This window comes from Miscanthus floridulus, unplaced genomic scaffold, assembly GCF_019320115.1.
Source record: "Miscanthus floridulus cultivar M001 unplaced genomic scaffold, ASM1932011v1 os_2694_1, whole genome shotgun sequence".
NCBI lineage: Eukaryota > Viridiplantae > Streptophyta > Magnoliopsida > Poales > Poaceae > Miscanthus > Miscanthus floridulus.
The window spans coordinates 3,733-19,930 of NW_027098452.1; the positions used below are offsets into that span (position 1 = coordinate 3,733).

At 47.0% G+C, this 16,198-nt stretch overlaps 1 protein-coding gene across 1 annotated transcript; it reads right to left on the minus strand.

Annotated features, from left to right (window-relative positions):
- Window positions 1-2,289: 2,289 nt before the first annotated feature.
- LOC136535317 (uncharacterized) lies at window positions 2,290-15,664 on the minus strand. Its single transcript, XM_066527613.1, has 3 exons — window positions 15,488-15,664; window positions 15,250-15,414; window positions 2,290-2,424 (listed from the first exon to the last, which is right to left on the minus strand). Exons 1-3 carry the CDS (start codon window positions 15,662-15,664, stop codon window positions 2,290-2,292), a joined length of 477 nt encoding a protein of 158 aa, XP_066383710.1.
- Between the last annotated feature and the right edge of the window lie 534 nt (window positions 15,665-16,198).

A 16,198-nucleotide genomic window follows, 5' to 3' on the forward strand; every position in this document is an offset into this window, starting at 1 on the left:
TCTCAAACTTGGCGGTGGCCTCACACAGGGCATTTGCAGTCTTGAGAAAAAGTTTGAGACCAATCCGGCACTAGAAAGAACATGGACCTCAGAATCCCAGAGAACCTAGGTGTATAGATAGGGTTCGACGAAAGGTTATATATAACTCTGTGAAGCACGTCTACTCCGCCTATGTCGAAATGGCTTGAAATTTTTTTGGCAGTCATTTACCCCCAAAATATGGGCCCACACAAGATCTTAGGTTTTTCTGATAATTATTTTTATTATTACATTTTTCTTTGTGCCGCTGGAGATGAAATACGGTGAATTATAGATTGAAAACACTAGAATTTTGCGTCGACCTCCACAGAAATTTGTCACCTAGGGCACAAGAGACCATTTGGCAAAGTTTGGCACCATTCTGGATCTTTTCGAGGGTGGACTCAGTTCAACGTATAATTAATCGATGAATTCGCATGGAAATTCAATTAAAGTGCAAAAAGCACCAAACCAGCTTAGAAAAATCTCAAACTTGGCGGTGGCCCCACATAGGGCATTTTCATTCTTGAGAAAAAGTTTGAGACCAATCCGACACTGGAAAGCACATGGACCTCAGAATCCCAGAGAACATAGGTGTATAGATAGGGTTCGACGAAAGGTTCTATATACCTCTTTGAAGCACGTCGACTCCGCCTATGTTGAAATGGCTTGAAATTTTTTGGCAGTCATTTACCCCCAAAATATGGGCCCACACAAGATCTTAGGTTTTTCTGATAATTATTTTTATTATTACATTTTTCTTTGTGCCGCGTGAGACGAAATACGGTGAATTATAGATTGAAAACACTAGAATTTTGCGTCGACCTCCACAGAGATTTGTCACCTAGGGCACAAGAGACCATTTGGCAAAGTTTGGGACCATTCCGGATCTTTTCGGGGATGGACTTAGTTCAACGTATAATTAATCGGTGAATTCACGCGGAAATTCAATTAAAGTGCAAAAAGCACCAAACCAGCTCAGAAAAATCTCAAACTTGGCGGTGGCCTCACACAGGGCATTTGCAATCTTGAGAAAAAGTTTGAGACCAATCCGGCACTAGAAAGCACATAGACCTCAGAATCCCAGAGAACCTAGGTGTATAGATATGGTTCAACGAAAGGTTCTATATACCTCTTTGAAGCACGTCGACTCCGCCTATGTCGAAATGGCTTGAAATTTTTTTGCAGTCATTTACCCCCAAAATATGGGCCCACACAAGATCTTAGGTTTTTCTGATAATTATTTTTATTATTACATTTTTCTTTGTGCCACGTGAGACGAAATACGGTGAATTATAGATTGAAAACACTAGAATTTTGCGTCGACCTCCACAGAGATTTGTCACCTAGGGCACAAGAGACCATTTGTCAAAGTTTGGCACCATTCTAGATCTTTTCGGGGGTGGACTCAGTTCAACTTATAATTAATCGGTGAATTCACGCGGAAATTCAATTAAAGTGCAAAAAGCACCAAACCAGCTCAGAAAAATCTCAAACTTGGCGGTGGCCCCACACAGGGCATTTGCAGTCTTGAGAAAAAGTTTGAGACAAATCCAGCACTGGAAAGCATATGGACCTCAGAATCCTAGAGAACCTAGGTGTATAGATAGGTTCGACGAAAGGTTCTATATACCTCTGTGAAGCACGTCAACTCCGCCTATGTCGAAATGGCTTGAAATTTTTTTGGCAGTCATTTACCCCCAAAATATGGGCCCACACAAGATCTTAGGGTTTTCTGATAATTATTTTTATTATTACATTTTTCTTTGTGCCGCGTGAGACAAAATACGGTGAATTATAGATTGAAAACACTAGAATTTTGCGTCGAAATACGGTAAAATAAAACTTAAAAACTTATGTGTGAAAATTATAATTTTCCCCTAAAATCTAAAACTATTTTTTCAACAAAAGACTCCAAAAATCAAAGTATACTTAAGAAAAGAATATAAATGAAACTAATAAACTAAAACTATTTGTTTTTTTAATAACTACTGGCGGAAGCTTTATTCCCGGTTAGAGGTTATAACCAGGAATAAAGAGCAATATTTATTCCCGTCTAAAGCCTCCAGCCGGGACTAAATGTCGATCTTTAGTCCCGGTTATAGCCTCAAACCGGGACTAAAGGTTTGCCTGCCGAGCCAGTAGCGTTGGGCAGCGACCTTTACTCCCAGCTCGAGGGTATAGCCGGGATTAAATCTCCTTCACTCCCGGGTTCAAAAAATGCCGGGAGTAACTCTGAAAATGGTGCTGAGACAAAAGGTCTGTTTTCTACTAGTGAATGTCACCAACCACACAAATTTCTTGCTCGTTTCTACTTCCTTCAGCAAACATGCAGAGATCAAACATGCCACGAGAGCCATTATCAAATTCTACTATCACATATGCATTATCAATAATATCTGGTACCTGCATTAGGAGATTGTAAGAAAAATGGACCCTAGCCCCATTTACTTTGGATTTGGTGTTTCATGACTAACACAACCAAATTGGACTAATGAATTTATAAGTAATTGTTTTGTAGTTTAATAGGATGCAAGACGTGACTTGGACGAAGGCGATATGATGATCCGATGATCAACACCTTAAGCAAGACCTTAGAAGCACAAGAGAAGACCGAAGATATCAAGCATAGTCCAAGCGCGAAGATGGAAACCTAGCCGGACGTGAGATCGCGAAGAAATGAGCTCGGCAGAGGTGACCGGACGCAGCCCTAGAAGGACCAGACGCGTCCGATCAGTTGCTCGGCAACAATAGGCGTTAGCAGTAGCGACCGAACGCTGAGCGAAGCAGTGACCAGACGCACAAACTTCACTGTTCATCGTCGCGGCAACAACTCAGTGAGTACCGGATGCAGCGTCACTGGATGACCGGACGCACAAAGTGCAGCGTCCGATCATATCCAGAGAATTTCCAGAGCGGCGCAAATGCGGCCGGACGCGTCCGGTCGATGATGACCGGACTCGGCAGTGCGTCCGATCTCTACGCGTGTGCTCAACGGACGGGGCGATAGGACGCGTCCGGTCAGGATGACAGCAGCGTCCGGTCAGTAGCAGAAAGGTGGGTTTCGCCCCCCAACGGCTACTTTCTCCATGAGGCTTATAAATAGACCCCCAACCAGCCATTTGAAATGTGGAGAGCTGAGAAAACATACCAAGGGTGTTGATACATCATTTTAGTGATCTCCACTTGTATAGTGCTTAGTGATTCATTAGGTGATTAGTGTAGGTGCTTTTGTAAAGTGCTTAGGTTGATTAGACCATCGCTTATGCGCTTGCTCTAGGTTTAGGCCTAGTGTTTAGTGAGGTTTGCATACCTCTTACCACTCAGTGCTTGCGCGCACCATTGTTGTACATCGGAGGGGCTTGTAGTCTTGCGAGATCATACCAACCGCGTTTGTGGTGTGGCCGCCACCATGTAGCGAAGGGAATAAGACCCGCGGCGGTTCGGCCAGAAGGTTGATAGTGAAGACGGCGGGGAGCATCCGGGGAAGGCTTGCCGGAAGGCACGTCGGAGACCTTCTTGCGCGTGGGGAAGGCCTGAGGCTATCCACGGAGTTACCAGACCGGGAGCTTGGCCCTTGCGAGGGATTCCTTGCGAGGGGATCCAACGAGAACTTGGGGGAAGCTTGTGCGTTTCTCGATACCTCGGTAAAAATACCGGAGTCATCGACGAGAGTTTGCATATCTCTACCTTACTCTTTAGCTTCTGCATTTACATTATTTGAATAACTCCTTTTACGGTAGAGATAGCAACACACACTACTACAGGAATGAATTTGCGCAGCGTGGCCAAAACACGCTCCGTGGCGGGCACCTTTTTTGCCCGCCACGGTTAACCGGTGGCCGGCCAGCGAGGCCGGCCACCGGGGCGAACGCTGCGGGAAATTGGTTTACCGCGGCGGGCAACCGTACCTGCCCGCCGTAGGAAATCGTTATTTACCGCGGCGGGCGGTATGAATAGCCCGCCGCGGTTAATACGGTTTACCATAGCGGGCTCTTTAAACTGCCCGCCGCGGTAAAGACTTGATTTACCGAGGCGGGCGTTTTATGTTGCCCGCCGCGGTAAAGCCTGTACAAATACAAACCTCAGACCCTCCTTCTTCTCCATGGGTCTTCCTCTCTCAAAACTCATGGGGGGAGGCTTTGCCCTAAAATTTGAGGAAACTTTTGATTTGAGTTGAAGGGCTTGGATTTGAGGGAGGAGGACATCATAAGAGGTTCATAAAGGCTCTCCCTCTCTCCTTCCATCCTCTCTCTTTATTTCCATCACCTAGAGTTCTCTTTAGATCTAGATCTAGATCTAGATCAATTTTAATGGAAAAAATGATGTCATGTATTTCTTTAACTTTAGATTCATCATAGATGCATGCTTCATCTTTCACATCGTCATTTCCTCTCTTTTTCATGATTTTGGACGTAAAAATCATCAATTTCTCCTAATTCTTCTTTATTTAATGTTGATTGTGATGGATAATGTTCGCAGATACGATGGATAGATCGGAATGGATGTACCGGATCGATAGAGTGAATGATCCGCGGTACCTCTTTGAATTAAGGAAGTTTATTGCGGCTGGTAAAGCTCACCGTGAGAGACTGAAGCGGATGACAACCATATGTCCATGTTCTCGTTGCAAGAACCTGAAAGCCCACCGAGACAGCGAGGTGCAAACTCATTTGATCATGTATGGTTTCATCGAGGGCTACACAGTCTGGACATTTCACGGCGAAAGAGTTGGTGCGAGTGGCGCTGCATCTGGAGTTACCTCTTCGACGCCGACGATGACAGCACCACCGGTGAATAAAGATCCTTCCACAGCAGCTGTGCCAGCCGACAGTGACAACAGTTGTCATGATTACATCATGGTGGATGATGTAATGCAAGACATGGCCAACAAAGCCGGCGACGGTGTTGATGGTCAGGATACTATGAGCCAACCCGAGGATGTGCAGCTTGTTGAAGATCTAGTCAAACACTTCGATGAAGACGACGTTGTGTTGGGTTGCCCAAAGTGGTTGGAGAATTTCAGAGAGTTGAAACAGGCGGCAGTTGATCCTCTCTATAAGGACGGCGTCGATTGTCCAAAGGACTGCACGGCGCTCCGTTTTAACCTCCATATGTTGATGTTGAAGGCTCGTCATGGTTGGTCTGACACTAGCTTCAATGAGTTGTTAAGCTACCTTGCCACCACATACCCAACGGCTAACAAGGTGCCCGCCAATACTTATCGGGCCAAGAAGCTGATCCGGCCAGTGGCGATGAAGCTTAGAAAGTTTGATGCATGCCCTAACCACTGCATCCTGTATCGGGGCAATGAGTATGAGAATTTGACGAGTTGTCCGCACTGCGGCTTTAGTCGGTACAAGAAAAATGCTGGTTGTCGCGTGGATGCAGAAGACGAGGGAGGCTTGTGGGGTGGTCAGAAGAAGAACAAGAAGGGGGCAAAGAAGAGCAGTGTGGCCAAACAGATCTCGGCTCAGCAGGACGATGAAGAAGAGGGTTACATGCACAGGAAAAGTCCAGCACTGTCGGTGTGGTACCTGCCCGTGACCGATCGCCTACGTGCAATATTCGGGAACCCGGACGATGCCAAGCTCATGTCCTGGCATGCATCTGCTGACCGCCTGAACGACGATGGCAAGCTACGGCACCCATCCAATGGCAAGCAGTGGAAGGATTTCGACGAGGCCTACCCGGAGTTTGGCAAGGAGCCCAGGCATGTTAGGTTCGCGCTAAGTACCGACGGGATGAACCCGTTCGGTGAGCTTAGCAGCTCGCACAGCACTTGGCCCGTCGTGCTCACCATGTACAACCTACCTCCCCATCTATGTCAGAAGCGTAGGTACCTTATGCTGACCATGCTTATCTCCGGACCGAAGCAGCCCAGCAACGATATAGATGTGTTCCTGGAGCCGTTCATGGAGGAAATGAAGATACTATTTGATGTTGGGGTCCAGATGGTGGATGCATCCCGCAAGGAGAAGTTCACACTAAAAGCAATCATCTTTGTCACCATCACCGATTACCCCGGTCTCTTCTCACTGTCGGGGCAGATCAAAGGGAAGACCGGCTGCGTAATTTGCATCGACGGGACCTGCTACACTTACCTTAAGGGATCAAATAAGATGGTGTACATGAGGCACAGATGGTTCCTCGCAAAAAATCACAGGTATAGAAGAAGTATTATGAACAAATACTTTGACAATCAGGACGAGCCGCAGCGTGATCAACCGACACAGACTAGTTGGGGGACAAAGGTGTATGAGATGGTCAAGGACATGGATCAGGTGGAGTTTGGAAAGAAGAAGAAGCCGCCTGAAGAGGGGAGCAAGCAGACAAGGAAGCGAAAGTGGGACCAGACGGAGGAAGTCCCCTCCGCCGTTCCTTTCAAGAAGATGTCAATTTTCTTCAAGTACCTGTCGTATTGGAAAACACTGAATACACCCCATGCCATCGACTGCATGCACCTGGAGAAAAATGTCTTCGAAAGCACGATCGGTGTCCTGCTGGACATCAAGGGCAAGACAAAGGATGGTATTAAGTCACGGACGGATCTTGTCAATCTGGGCATCAGGCCGGACCTTCACCCGGGACCGCCTCAGAATGGTAAAGTCGATATCCCGGGTGCGGCCTGCAACCTAACGCAAGACGAGAGGATGGCTTTTCTTAAGTTGCTTAGGGGTATCAAGGTGCCGACTGGTTTCTCTTCCAACATCAAGAGCCTGGTCTCCATGAAAGACCTCATAATGACCGGCTACAACTCACACGACTGCCACGTCATGCTGACGGTGTTCCTACCAATTGCGATTAGGGCTATCCGTCCAGAGTACGTGAAGATGGTCATCACACGGATGTCATACTTCTTTAATCGCATCACTCAGAAGGTCATTGATAAGGCTGAGCTGCCTGCCCTGAAGGAGTTCATCGCGGAGACCCTTTGCTAGCTCGAGATGTGCTTTCCACCATCTTACTTTGATATTATGCCACACCTAATGATGCATATGGTCGATCAGATCCATCAACTAGGCCCCGTGTACCTACACCAGATGTGGACGTACGAGCGGTTCATGTCCACCCTCAACAGATACGTCCATAACCGCGCTTACCCGGAGGGCTCTATGATCGAGGCATACACAACGGAGGAGGCCGTGAACTGGTGTATTAGGTACATAAGAGATGGGAGGGTGATTGGGTTGCCTGTCCATCACCACGAAGGCAAAACCTCAGGAATGGGGTGCACAGGCCGAAAAGTGCGCACCGATGTGCCAAACCGAATGGTGCAAGAAGCTCATTACAGCATCCTTCATCAGTTAGTGAGCATGGAGAAATATATTGAAAAGAACCTGGAAGAGATCCGCGCCGCTAATGATGGACAACGCACGGAGGCATGGGTCCAGAACCATCACAAGAGCAATTTCATAGAGTGGCTCAAAGAGCAACACATACCCCTTGAAGGATGCCCTGATGAAGATACGGAGACCGTTAAGAGGCTTGTGTTAGGCCCATCCAGCCAAATCACCACGTGGCAAGGGTATGACGTCCAGGGCTACAGGTTCCACACGAAAGACAAGGACAAGAAGAGCTCGGCACAGAACTGCGGTGTTCGATATGAGGGCGAAGAAGAGTACACGGGCCAGAGGAGGCAATACTATGGGCAAGTTGAAGAAATATGGGAACTTGACTACGGCCAGAACCTACGCATAACCGTCTTCCATTGCCAGTGGGTCAAACCGAATGCGGTTGCAGTGGACAGTTATGGGCTAACCACCGTGGACCTCAAAAGTATTGGCTACAAAGATGACCCGTGGATACTAGCAACCAATGTCGCACAAGTGGCCTACTATATATATGCAGAGGACCCAAAAAGGCATGTGGTTGTGTCCGGAAAGTAGCGGATTGTGGGAGCTGATGGGGTGCAGAGTCCCGAACAATACAACAACTACGCAGAGCTCGAGCTTTTTACCGATCACCCAAAGAAGATCAAGGCCGTCGAGGACCGATTCAACAAGTCCAGGATGATGCCGTGGGCCCGCCCCGATGGTGAGAAGAGGACGGTGAAAGCACCTGCACCAAAATGATTTATGTATCCCAGAGACATATATATATATATATGTAATAATGTAGTGGACTCTATACGTATCCCAGAGACATATATATAATAATGTATCCTAGAGACTCTATATGTAACAATCCTAGATACTCTATATGCATACTCTATAAAAAAGGATAAGATTCTTAAGTGTGCTACAAAAGTCAAGTAATAAAAAGCCAAGGGTTCTTTTTATCATTGATATTATATTTATTTTTATATTTGTATTCGATTTTGAATTCTAATGCATTATGTTAGTATAGACTAATGAATATAGCTAATGAATTAGCTAATGAATTATGTTAGTATAGACTAGTTTCATCTTCATGAGACTTAAAATAGCTAATGAATTCTGAACTGATGATCTTTACCGCGGAGGGCATATAACAGAGCCCGCCGCGGTTAATAGATTAACCGCGGCGGGCAACGTAACCGCCCGCCGCGGTAAACATTTCCCGCGGCGGGCTGTTACGTTGCCCGCCGCGGTTAATCGCAACCTATATAAGCCGTCCCCACCCTCAACATTCTAAGTCTTTCGCGCGGTTCAGTTTTACCCCGAAGGGCTGCCAAAATCTCACGCCGCCGCCGCCATCTCCACCGCCGATTGAGCTCCTCCGCACACCGACCCCCGCCCCCGTTCTCCTCCCCGTGCCCGGTCCGCGCCCCTGTCCTCCTCTCCCTTGCCCGCGCCCCGCCCCCGTGCTCCTCCGGCGCCCCGTCACCGGAACCCTAGCACCTGCTCTCGAGTCTCTCGACTCGGCTGCTGCCGACGCCACCACCACGACTCCGCTCGCAGTGACTGGATCCTACCGCCGCCACCATCTCGAGTGCTCCCTTCTCGCCCACGGCCGTGCTCATGTAGCCTGGCCGGCGTCACCGCCGGAAAGGTGTAGGCAAAGCAGCGGCGGCATGCTGCACCGCCCTCGGGCCCTGGCTGTCTTGCGCCACCACCCACGGCTTGTAGGGCGCAGGCTGGTGGCCGGAGCTCCGTTCCTGCGGTTGGGCCTTCAAGGTTGCACTCCTATTCGTCTGCTCTGGTACAGCTGCAACCTACAATTTGGTACATTTCTCTCCTGTCTTACTCCTTAATTTCCAATTCCAACTGTTTGTAGTTGTACTAGATATGAATCGTATCAAGTAAAAATCAGTTTTGTTGCTTTGCCCCTCTAGAATCTTTTCAGTTGAATAATCACCTAAACTGGGCTTATTGAATTTGGATCTGTATGTCTAGGGTCAGTTTTGTTGCTTTTGGTCTCTTTGCTTTGCCCCCTCTAGATCAGTCGAATAATCACCTGAACTGCATGCTTTGATATGTGCTTTGATAGTTCCTTGGATATGTGCTTTGATAGTCGAAGATGTATGTTGTAGCTGTTACCTGAGAAAGTTTTCATTGTTGTCAATCTGCATGCTTAGGAGATACATGAAGGCTTATATGCAGTTGACGCTATAGCTTTTGCCTATGAACACTACTAGTATACTGCCTACTACTACTCCCTCCTCCTCTACTCCTCTACTCCCTCCTCCTCTACCTGAGAAAGTTTTTGTTTAATGGGGCTGGTTCCTTTTTTGGCATATGCAATGATGAACTTTTTTGGCATTTGCCTCTCTTGCTTGTCATTGGCAGTTTGGCATTGCCAATTGCCATTATGCCCATTAATCCACTGCCTGCACTCTACTACCTACACTCTACTGTCTACTGCCTACACTCTATAGCTTGATGCAAATTTTTTGATTTGTGAAAGTTTTTTGAGATGGCTAGCTACTACTTATCCCCTTACTGGTACTCTACTACTTGATGCAAAATGGTACTTGTATTGCCTATTTCTCTCTACCACTGTTGTCTTACTACTGCTGCTGCTACTCTGAATTCAACTGAACAAAGCAGTACTACACTTGGTGAATTTTGAACTGCTATACTACTGATCTATGATGCTTTTGGTGAACCATAGCATTTGAATTCAATTCTTTTTGCTGCCTATGATGCCAAAGAAATTTATGACAAATTCTGAGCATATGCCACTGCCTATGATGCACCTTGCCTTTAAACTAATTCTGAGCTAAATTTGTGAGAATTTTGAGATGAATTGGTCACTCTGCTGCAATTTTGCCAAATTTGATATAATTTGTGAGAATTTTGAGATGAATTGGTCACTCCCTCCTTTACTACTAGTATACTACTACTACTGCCTACCTCTACTTCCTCCTGTACTACTACTAGTATACTACTACTACTGCCTACTACTTTCTAGTAGTATACTACTACTAGTATACTACTACTACTGCCTACTACTACTCCCTCCTCCTCTACTCCTCTACTTCCTTCTATACTACTATTCTACTACTGCTGCTCCTGTTTTTGATTTGTGAAAGGTTTTTATTTAATGGGGCTGCTTCCTTTTTTGGCATATGCAATGATGAACTTTTAAACTTATTGCTGAGGCAGTGGCATATGCAATGATGTGAACCCTTTTATGCTGAGGCAGCGGCGATGATGATCGAGTGCCCCCGCTAAACTAGGATGGCTTGTATACCAGATACAAGCAACCAGTTTAAAAGCGATGTGATGACAATGGGGCAAATCTGAGCCAACTACTACTACTTTACTACTCTAGTACTACTCTACTTTACTACTCTATAATTGTGTCTACACAACTGAAATATGTATTCATTGTAGCTTTCCAATGGCGGAGGAACCGATAAGCGAATGGCGCGACCCTACCCCTAGTGCATCATCATCAACTAGCCTCGAGAGCCAAGTGTCCGTGACCCCGAGGCCAACAAAGAAATGTCGTACAGAGGACGATGATGATCCGACCTACCAACCGAGGGATGACGAAGTTGAAAGTGCGCGGTCTCCAAACCCTGAACAGATGCCGGTGGTGCCTCGAGAATTGAATTTCGAGGAGGAAGAAGTCAGTGACAAAGAACCCCCCGCTCCATCTCCAACCACTTCAGGCAAGTCTAGTGGTCAGAGGACAAAGCTGAGAAGGGGGGAACACGGGAGGCACCGGAGGGAAATCCACGGCGAAGTCCATGTGATCCATGAGGTGGGACCAGAGGGAAACCCGTTGTCGCCACCCATGGTCCTTGCCAAGTTCAGCAACCAGGTGGCATGTATAGTCAAGGACAAGGTGGAGATCACTTGGGCGGAGTGGAACAATGTCCCGGTCGACTACAAGACACATATCTAGGGTGAGGTGACGAGGAGCTTCCATTATCCCGAGGACGCCGATCTGGACAAGTGCAGGGAGTGGGTCATGCACGTGGCAGGAAGAGCCTTTAGAAACTTCAAGTCCATGCTGACCAGGTACTACCTGAAGCTAGGCAAGTCACCCTGTGTCAAATACACTATGGTGAAGGAACATCACTGGGAAGAGTTCTGCAAACAAAGAACAACAGAAGAAGCAAAGGCAAAGAGCGCCAAGTTCAGCGCACTCGCGAAGAAGAACCTGCACCCCACCACTTGGGCATGACTGGGTTTGCTGGTAAGAGGCCCCAGTGGCGGGAGGAAGAAAGGGCTAGAGCTGCCGCTGGGCTTCCCGATCCGTACGACGGTGTAGACTTGAGGGCTAAGGACTTCATTTATGCCCGCAAGCCGAAGAAGCTCAAGGAGGGCGCGAGCAAGTTCAATGAGCCGAAGTTCGAGGAGGTGGAGAGGGCTCTCATCCAGGCCGCTAAATCCAAGGACAGCTTCGAGGTTCGTAGGGGCCAGGACTTGCTGACCCTGGCGCTGGGAACCCTCGAGCACCGTGGCCGCGTCCGTGGCATGTCGTCGAAGATGAGCTGGAACTCAGTGGAGTCATGGCAATCCGACGCTGCCACATACCGGTCAAGGCAGAGGTACAAGGAGGGCATCTTTCAGAAGGGCTATGATCAAGGCGTGGCCGAAATGATCAGTCGGTCCATAAAAGAAGCCTTCACGAGCAATGACCCAGATATGGTGTCGATGAGGTCACAGATGCTTCGCCAGGCTGGCGTGGCCGTGCCACAAGTTCCACAAGGGCAGACACAAGGGCAGCCACTGCCGATGATCGAGGATCGCCCAAGGCACCCCGTTGACGACATCCAGCAACCCATGCGCGTCCACCTCAACATCCCGTTCGGCAGGGCGAAAAAGTTGACCGTGGGTGAGGGTTACATGCACCCCAAAGAAGATATCAAAGATTTCAACCAAGACCAGATCCCTGCCAACTATGCTGCCGTGATACTTACATGGTATGCGACCCAATACGAAGAATTTGAAATGGAATATCCAACTGCACAAGGGGTAACGATCCTTGGAGCTGCCATTGGTTCCGAAGTCCTGTGGAACAAGGACGACATAGAGATCATTCTCTCGACGCCGACTTCTATGTCGATGGCGACACCAGCATCACAACCATCCGTTGCCGGATCTTGTCCCCCCGATGATCCGGATCACGGCGATGGCGATGACGAAGGCAATGGCAGGGATGACAAGGGAAGGAAGTCACCCCGAGGCACAAGCCCTCACCCTCGTTCTCCTCCTCCAACAACAAGTCCACCTCCACCTCCCGATAGTCCGTCTAAGGGCACAAGCAAAGGACCGGGAGGCACGGAGGAACCGGGGGCAAAGACACCGCCTACTGCCATTGCGAGCACAAGCCACTGTCCTCCACCGCCGGCGAAGACTAAAGGCGACCAAGGGCATCTCACATACTCACTTGAGTTCGAAAGGTATGGTAGCGGCGAGCATAATTTGCTAATAACTTTTCTTTGCAATAATATGGTACTAACATTTCTATCCCAGGCCGAGATCACCTTTCCATCTATTTCCTGAATCGGATGACTGCCCCGGCCATTACGAGCATGGGAAGTTCATCATAACCAAGGCCCAGCTCGTCGACGAGGAAAGGTGGGAGACAAGGAGGTTTCATCTCTGGTACATGGAAGCGGCAAAAGCTGGCCTACATGGTTTTCTAGTCAAGGTTGTGGCGGAGTACTTCCACTTGCCCGGCAACGATGTAGAACTCCCCGTGGACTTCCACGACATGTACAGACTACTACGGGAACAAGACCTTGACATCGCCCAAGTCACCTTGTTCTCTATGTAAGTGATGAATTGCGAGTTTCACATATCACCTACCTTTGAATCGGTCAAGACTACTTATATATGCCACGATGGCTTGTCCTTGCAGGTTGATGGCCTATATATCCAAGGAACTAAAACTTGATGTTATCTATCTATCTCCAATGCATATTGCTCAAAGAGTCATCATTGGTTACCACCTAGATGACAATCATCCAACCATGAAAGACTTGACCAAGCGACAGAGAGAGGCGCACAGGAAGAAACTGATGGACAATGAGAAGTTGAACATTTCAAGGTACATACTAGGAGCAATGAAGAAGATCAGGAGAAATGGGTGTATCGTAGCTGCCTACCACTTTGGGTAAGTCGAAGACATGCCTGTAGAGATAAGTGGGTAGCTAGCTAGTATTATTATTTCTCATTGTAACCTGTATTTTGTTTCAATGGCGCAGCCAAGGCCTCGAGGGTCACTGGGTTGCATTTATCATCTATCCTTAGGATGGCAGGGCCTGCGTATTTGATTCGTTGAGAATGCCAAACTTAAAAGGGTACACGGCCTTTGAAGATTGCCTCAGAGTGTAAGTGACTGAACTATCTTCTCATATGCGTTCTAATGCCCTGCCTAATACTAGTACATTTCGTATAGCGCTTATAAGGAGTACGTGAAGGATCCTGAATGCTATGATCGAAGAACAGAGAATTTTAAGGCTAAGCATAAGAACCGCATCAAAATCAGACGCAACTTTCCGGTAAGTATTTGAAAGGTTTAATTGTGCTTTCTGTTCATAAGCGTTCTAATGCCTGTATTCTAATGCTTGTGTATCGATCATGCAGTGTGCCAAACAACCGGTAGGATCACAAACCTGTGGCTTCTACGTCTGTGAGTACCTGAGGGAGTGCAAGCAGTACAGCAGCAGTTGGAGGGTGCTCAAGAATGGATTGAACTGGTGGAGAGACGTGCAGAGCACCCAACACTCCTTCAAGCAGACAAAGGCGGACATATGTAAGTTTGTCTTAGACAAATGCGTGCTTGAAGGGAGCACGTTCTTCAATGAGAACAGCCAGCTAGCGATTTTACCGGAGTACGAGAGGCTGAGGAAATGGCCCACGATGATGCGTCCGCAAGATTACTCCTTAGGGCATGTATAACGACTTTAATATGTAAATGTAATGAATTAACGATGACAAGAACGACTAAGTGAATGTATATATATGTATATTATCTCATGTGTAATGCCTGCATACTTTTTAAGTTTAATCTGTGAAATCTGGATGTGATTTGAATTTGAATTTGAATCTGAATTTAATTATATGCCTGCTGTATTTTTTTTATTCAGGAAATAATTTACCGAGGCGGGCAAATAATAATGCCCGCCACGGCTAACTAACATAACCGCGGCGGGCGGTGTACCGTGTCCGCCGCGGTAAAATAATTTACCGCGGCGGGCGGTTCAACGTGACCGCCGTGGTAAAAGTATATTTACCGCGGCGGGCACGTTACACCGCCCGCCGTGGTAAATAGGTTAACCGCGGCGGGCAAAGCCGCCCGCCGCGGTTAAGCCACGATTTACCGTGGCCTCTAGGCCGCGGCGGACAGCTTTGCCCGCCGCGGAAAATCAAAAACGCCCGCCTCCATTAAAGTTTGTGTAGTAGTGACACTAGCAAAACCGTAGTTGCACATTTAGATAGTTTATCTTTTATATAGGTTTTGCTAAGGTTAGAAAAAGAGACTATAGTTTAGAGTTTTAAGTTGCCTAATTCACCCCTCCCTCTTAGGCGTCACGGTCCCCTTTCAGAGAGAATCAACTTTTAGCCACTACTAGGGATGTTTAAAGGCTGCCTTCAGCTTGTGCCTATGTACTGTTATCGTTTAGGAGTCCCAACTGCAATATTGCTCAAATGCTAGAGTGAATCTAAATATGAAACTCAGGCTTTCACTGTTACATTGATTGCAAGTCTTTCAGTGGGAAGAGGAAGAGGAAACGGAACATCTTTATTGAAAATGGCATGGCCGCATGGGCATGAGCACAGAGCTATGCATGCACAGAGTTTGCATCCAATGAAATATTTTAATCAAACAGTGAGACAACCAGACCTTTCCATCATACACTTCATCCTTACGGTTAACATCGATGGCTCCAGAAGCCATCACACGAACTGGATTTGCAGCTGCAAACAGTCTCATCAAATCAAAGAAGTGGCAGCACTTCTCTACTAGAGTTCCCCCACTGTTACAATTGAATCTATTCCAGTTGTTCACCTGCAAGTTGTAGCACTTACAAACAATAAGAAATGAACTTGTATGTATTACAAGTAAACACAACTACCAGTACCTTAACAAGGAAAGGAAAACGGTGTTCACGTATTGCCACCATTCTGACTTGTCCTAGTGTACCGCTCTTAACGATGTCTATCAGCTTAGCAACTGGTGGCATATACCTGTATTCTAATCCAACTTGCACAAGTATGTCTGGTCTCTGTTTAGCAGCTTCAATCACCTGTGGAAACATAGAAGTCAACAGAGATTCAAAGAATGTGAGTTTCAAAATAAAACAGAGGACAGGTCACGTTATCTAAAGTTGGTAACATGGGTACTTTTTTCCGAAAAGCAACCTGCAATAGCTGGACATGTTTTCGAACAGGAAAACATCCATGTAGCTGGTTACATGGAACTTAGCAACATAGATATTAAGACACAAAAACTGAATGTCTGTGTCATGTAGAGTGAACAGTGAAGCTAAAACTCAATGAAAACAGTTTTCTTCGACAACAATGATACTGATTTCATTTCTTGGTGGGTACAATCATATTGTGCTATTAGAGAGTATGGTTTGTTCATCTCTCCAGGAGGATGAAATGTGAAATGTCAAAAACTATGCAACAGGTAGACAACAGGTAAGTGATATATCAAGAAAGAAAAAAGTCTACTTAACCCCCCACCTTTCATACATAGTCTACTTCACCCCCCAACTATGAAACCGTCTGTTTTACCCCCTGAATTTTCCAAAACCGTCTATTTCCCCCGGGTGTTACAGTGTAGCATG

What these genes read in the sequence shown, in the direction of transcription:
- LOC136535317 (XM_066527613.1), bottom strand. Translation starts at nt 15,664, where the DNA reads ATGTTTCCACAGGTGATTGAAGCTGCTAAACAGAGACCAGACATACTT. An exon ending in GTTTTCCTTTCCTTGTTAAG is followed by an intron (nt 15,415 to 15,487) that starts GTACTGGTAGTT and finishes TACAACTTGCAG; the next exon opens with GTGAACAACTGGAATAGATT. An exon ending in ATGAAGTGTATGATGGAAAG is followed by an intron (nt 2,425 to 15,249) that starts GTCTGGTTGTCT and finishes CTCCTAATGCAG; the next exon opens with GTACCAGATATTATTGATAA.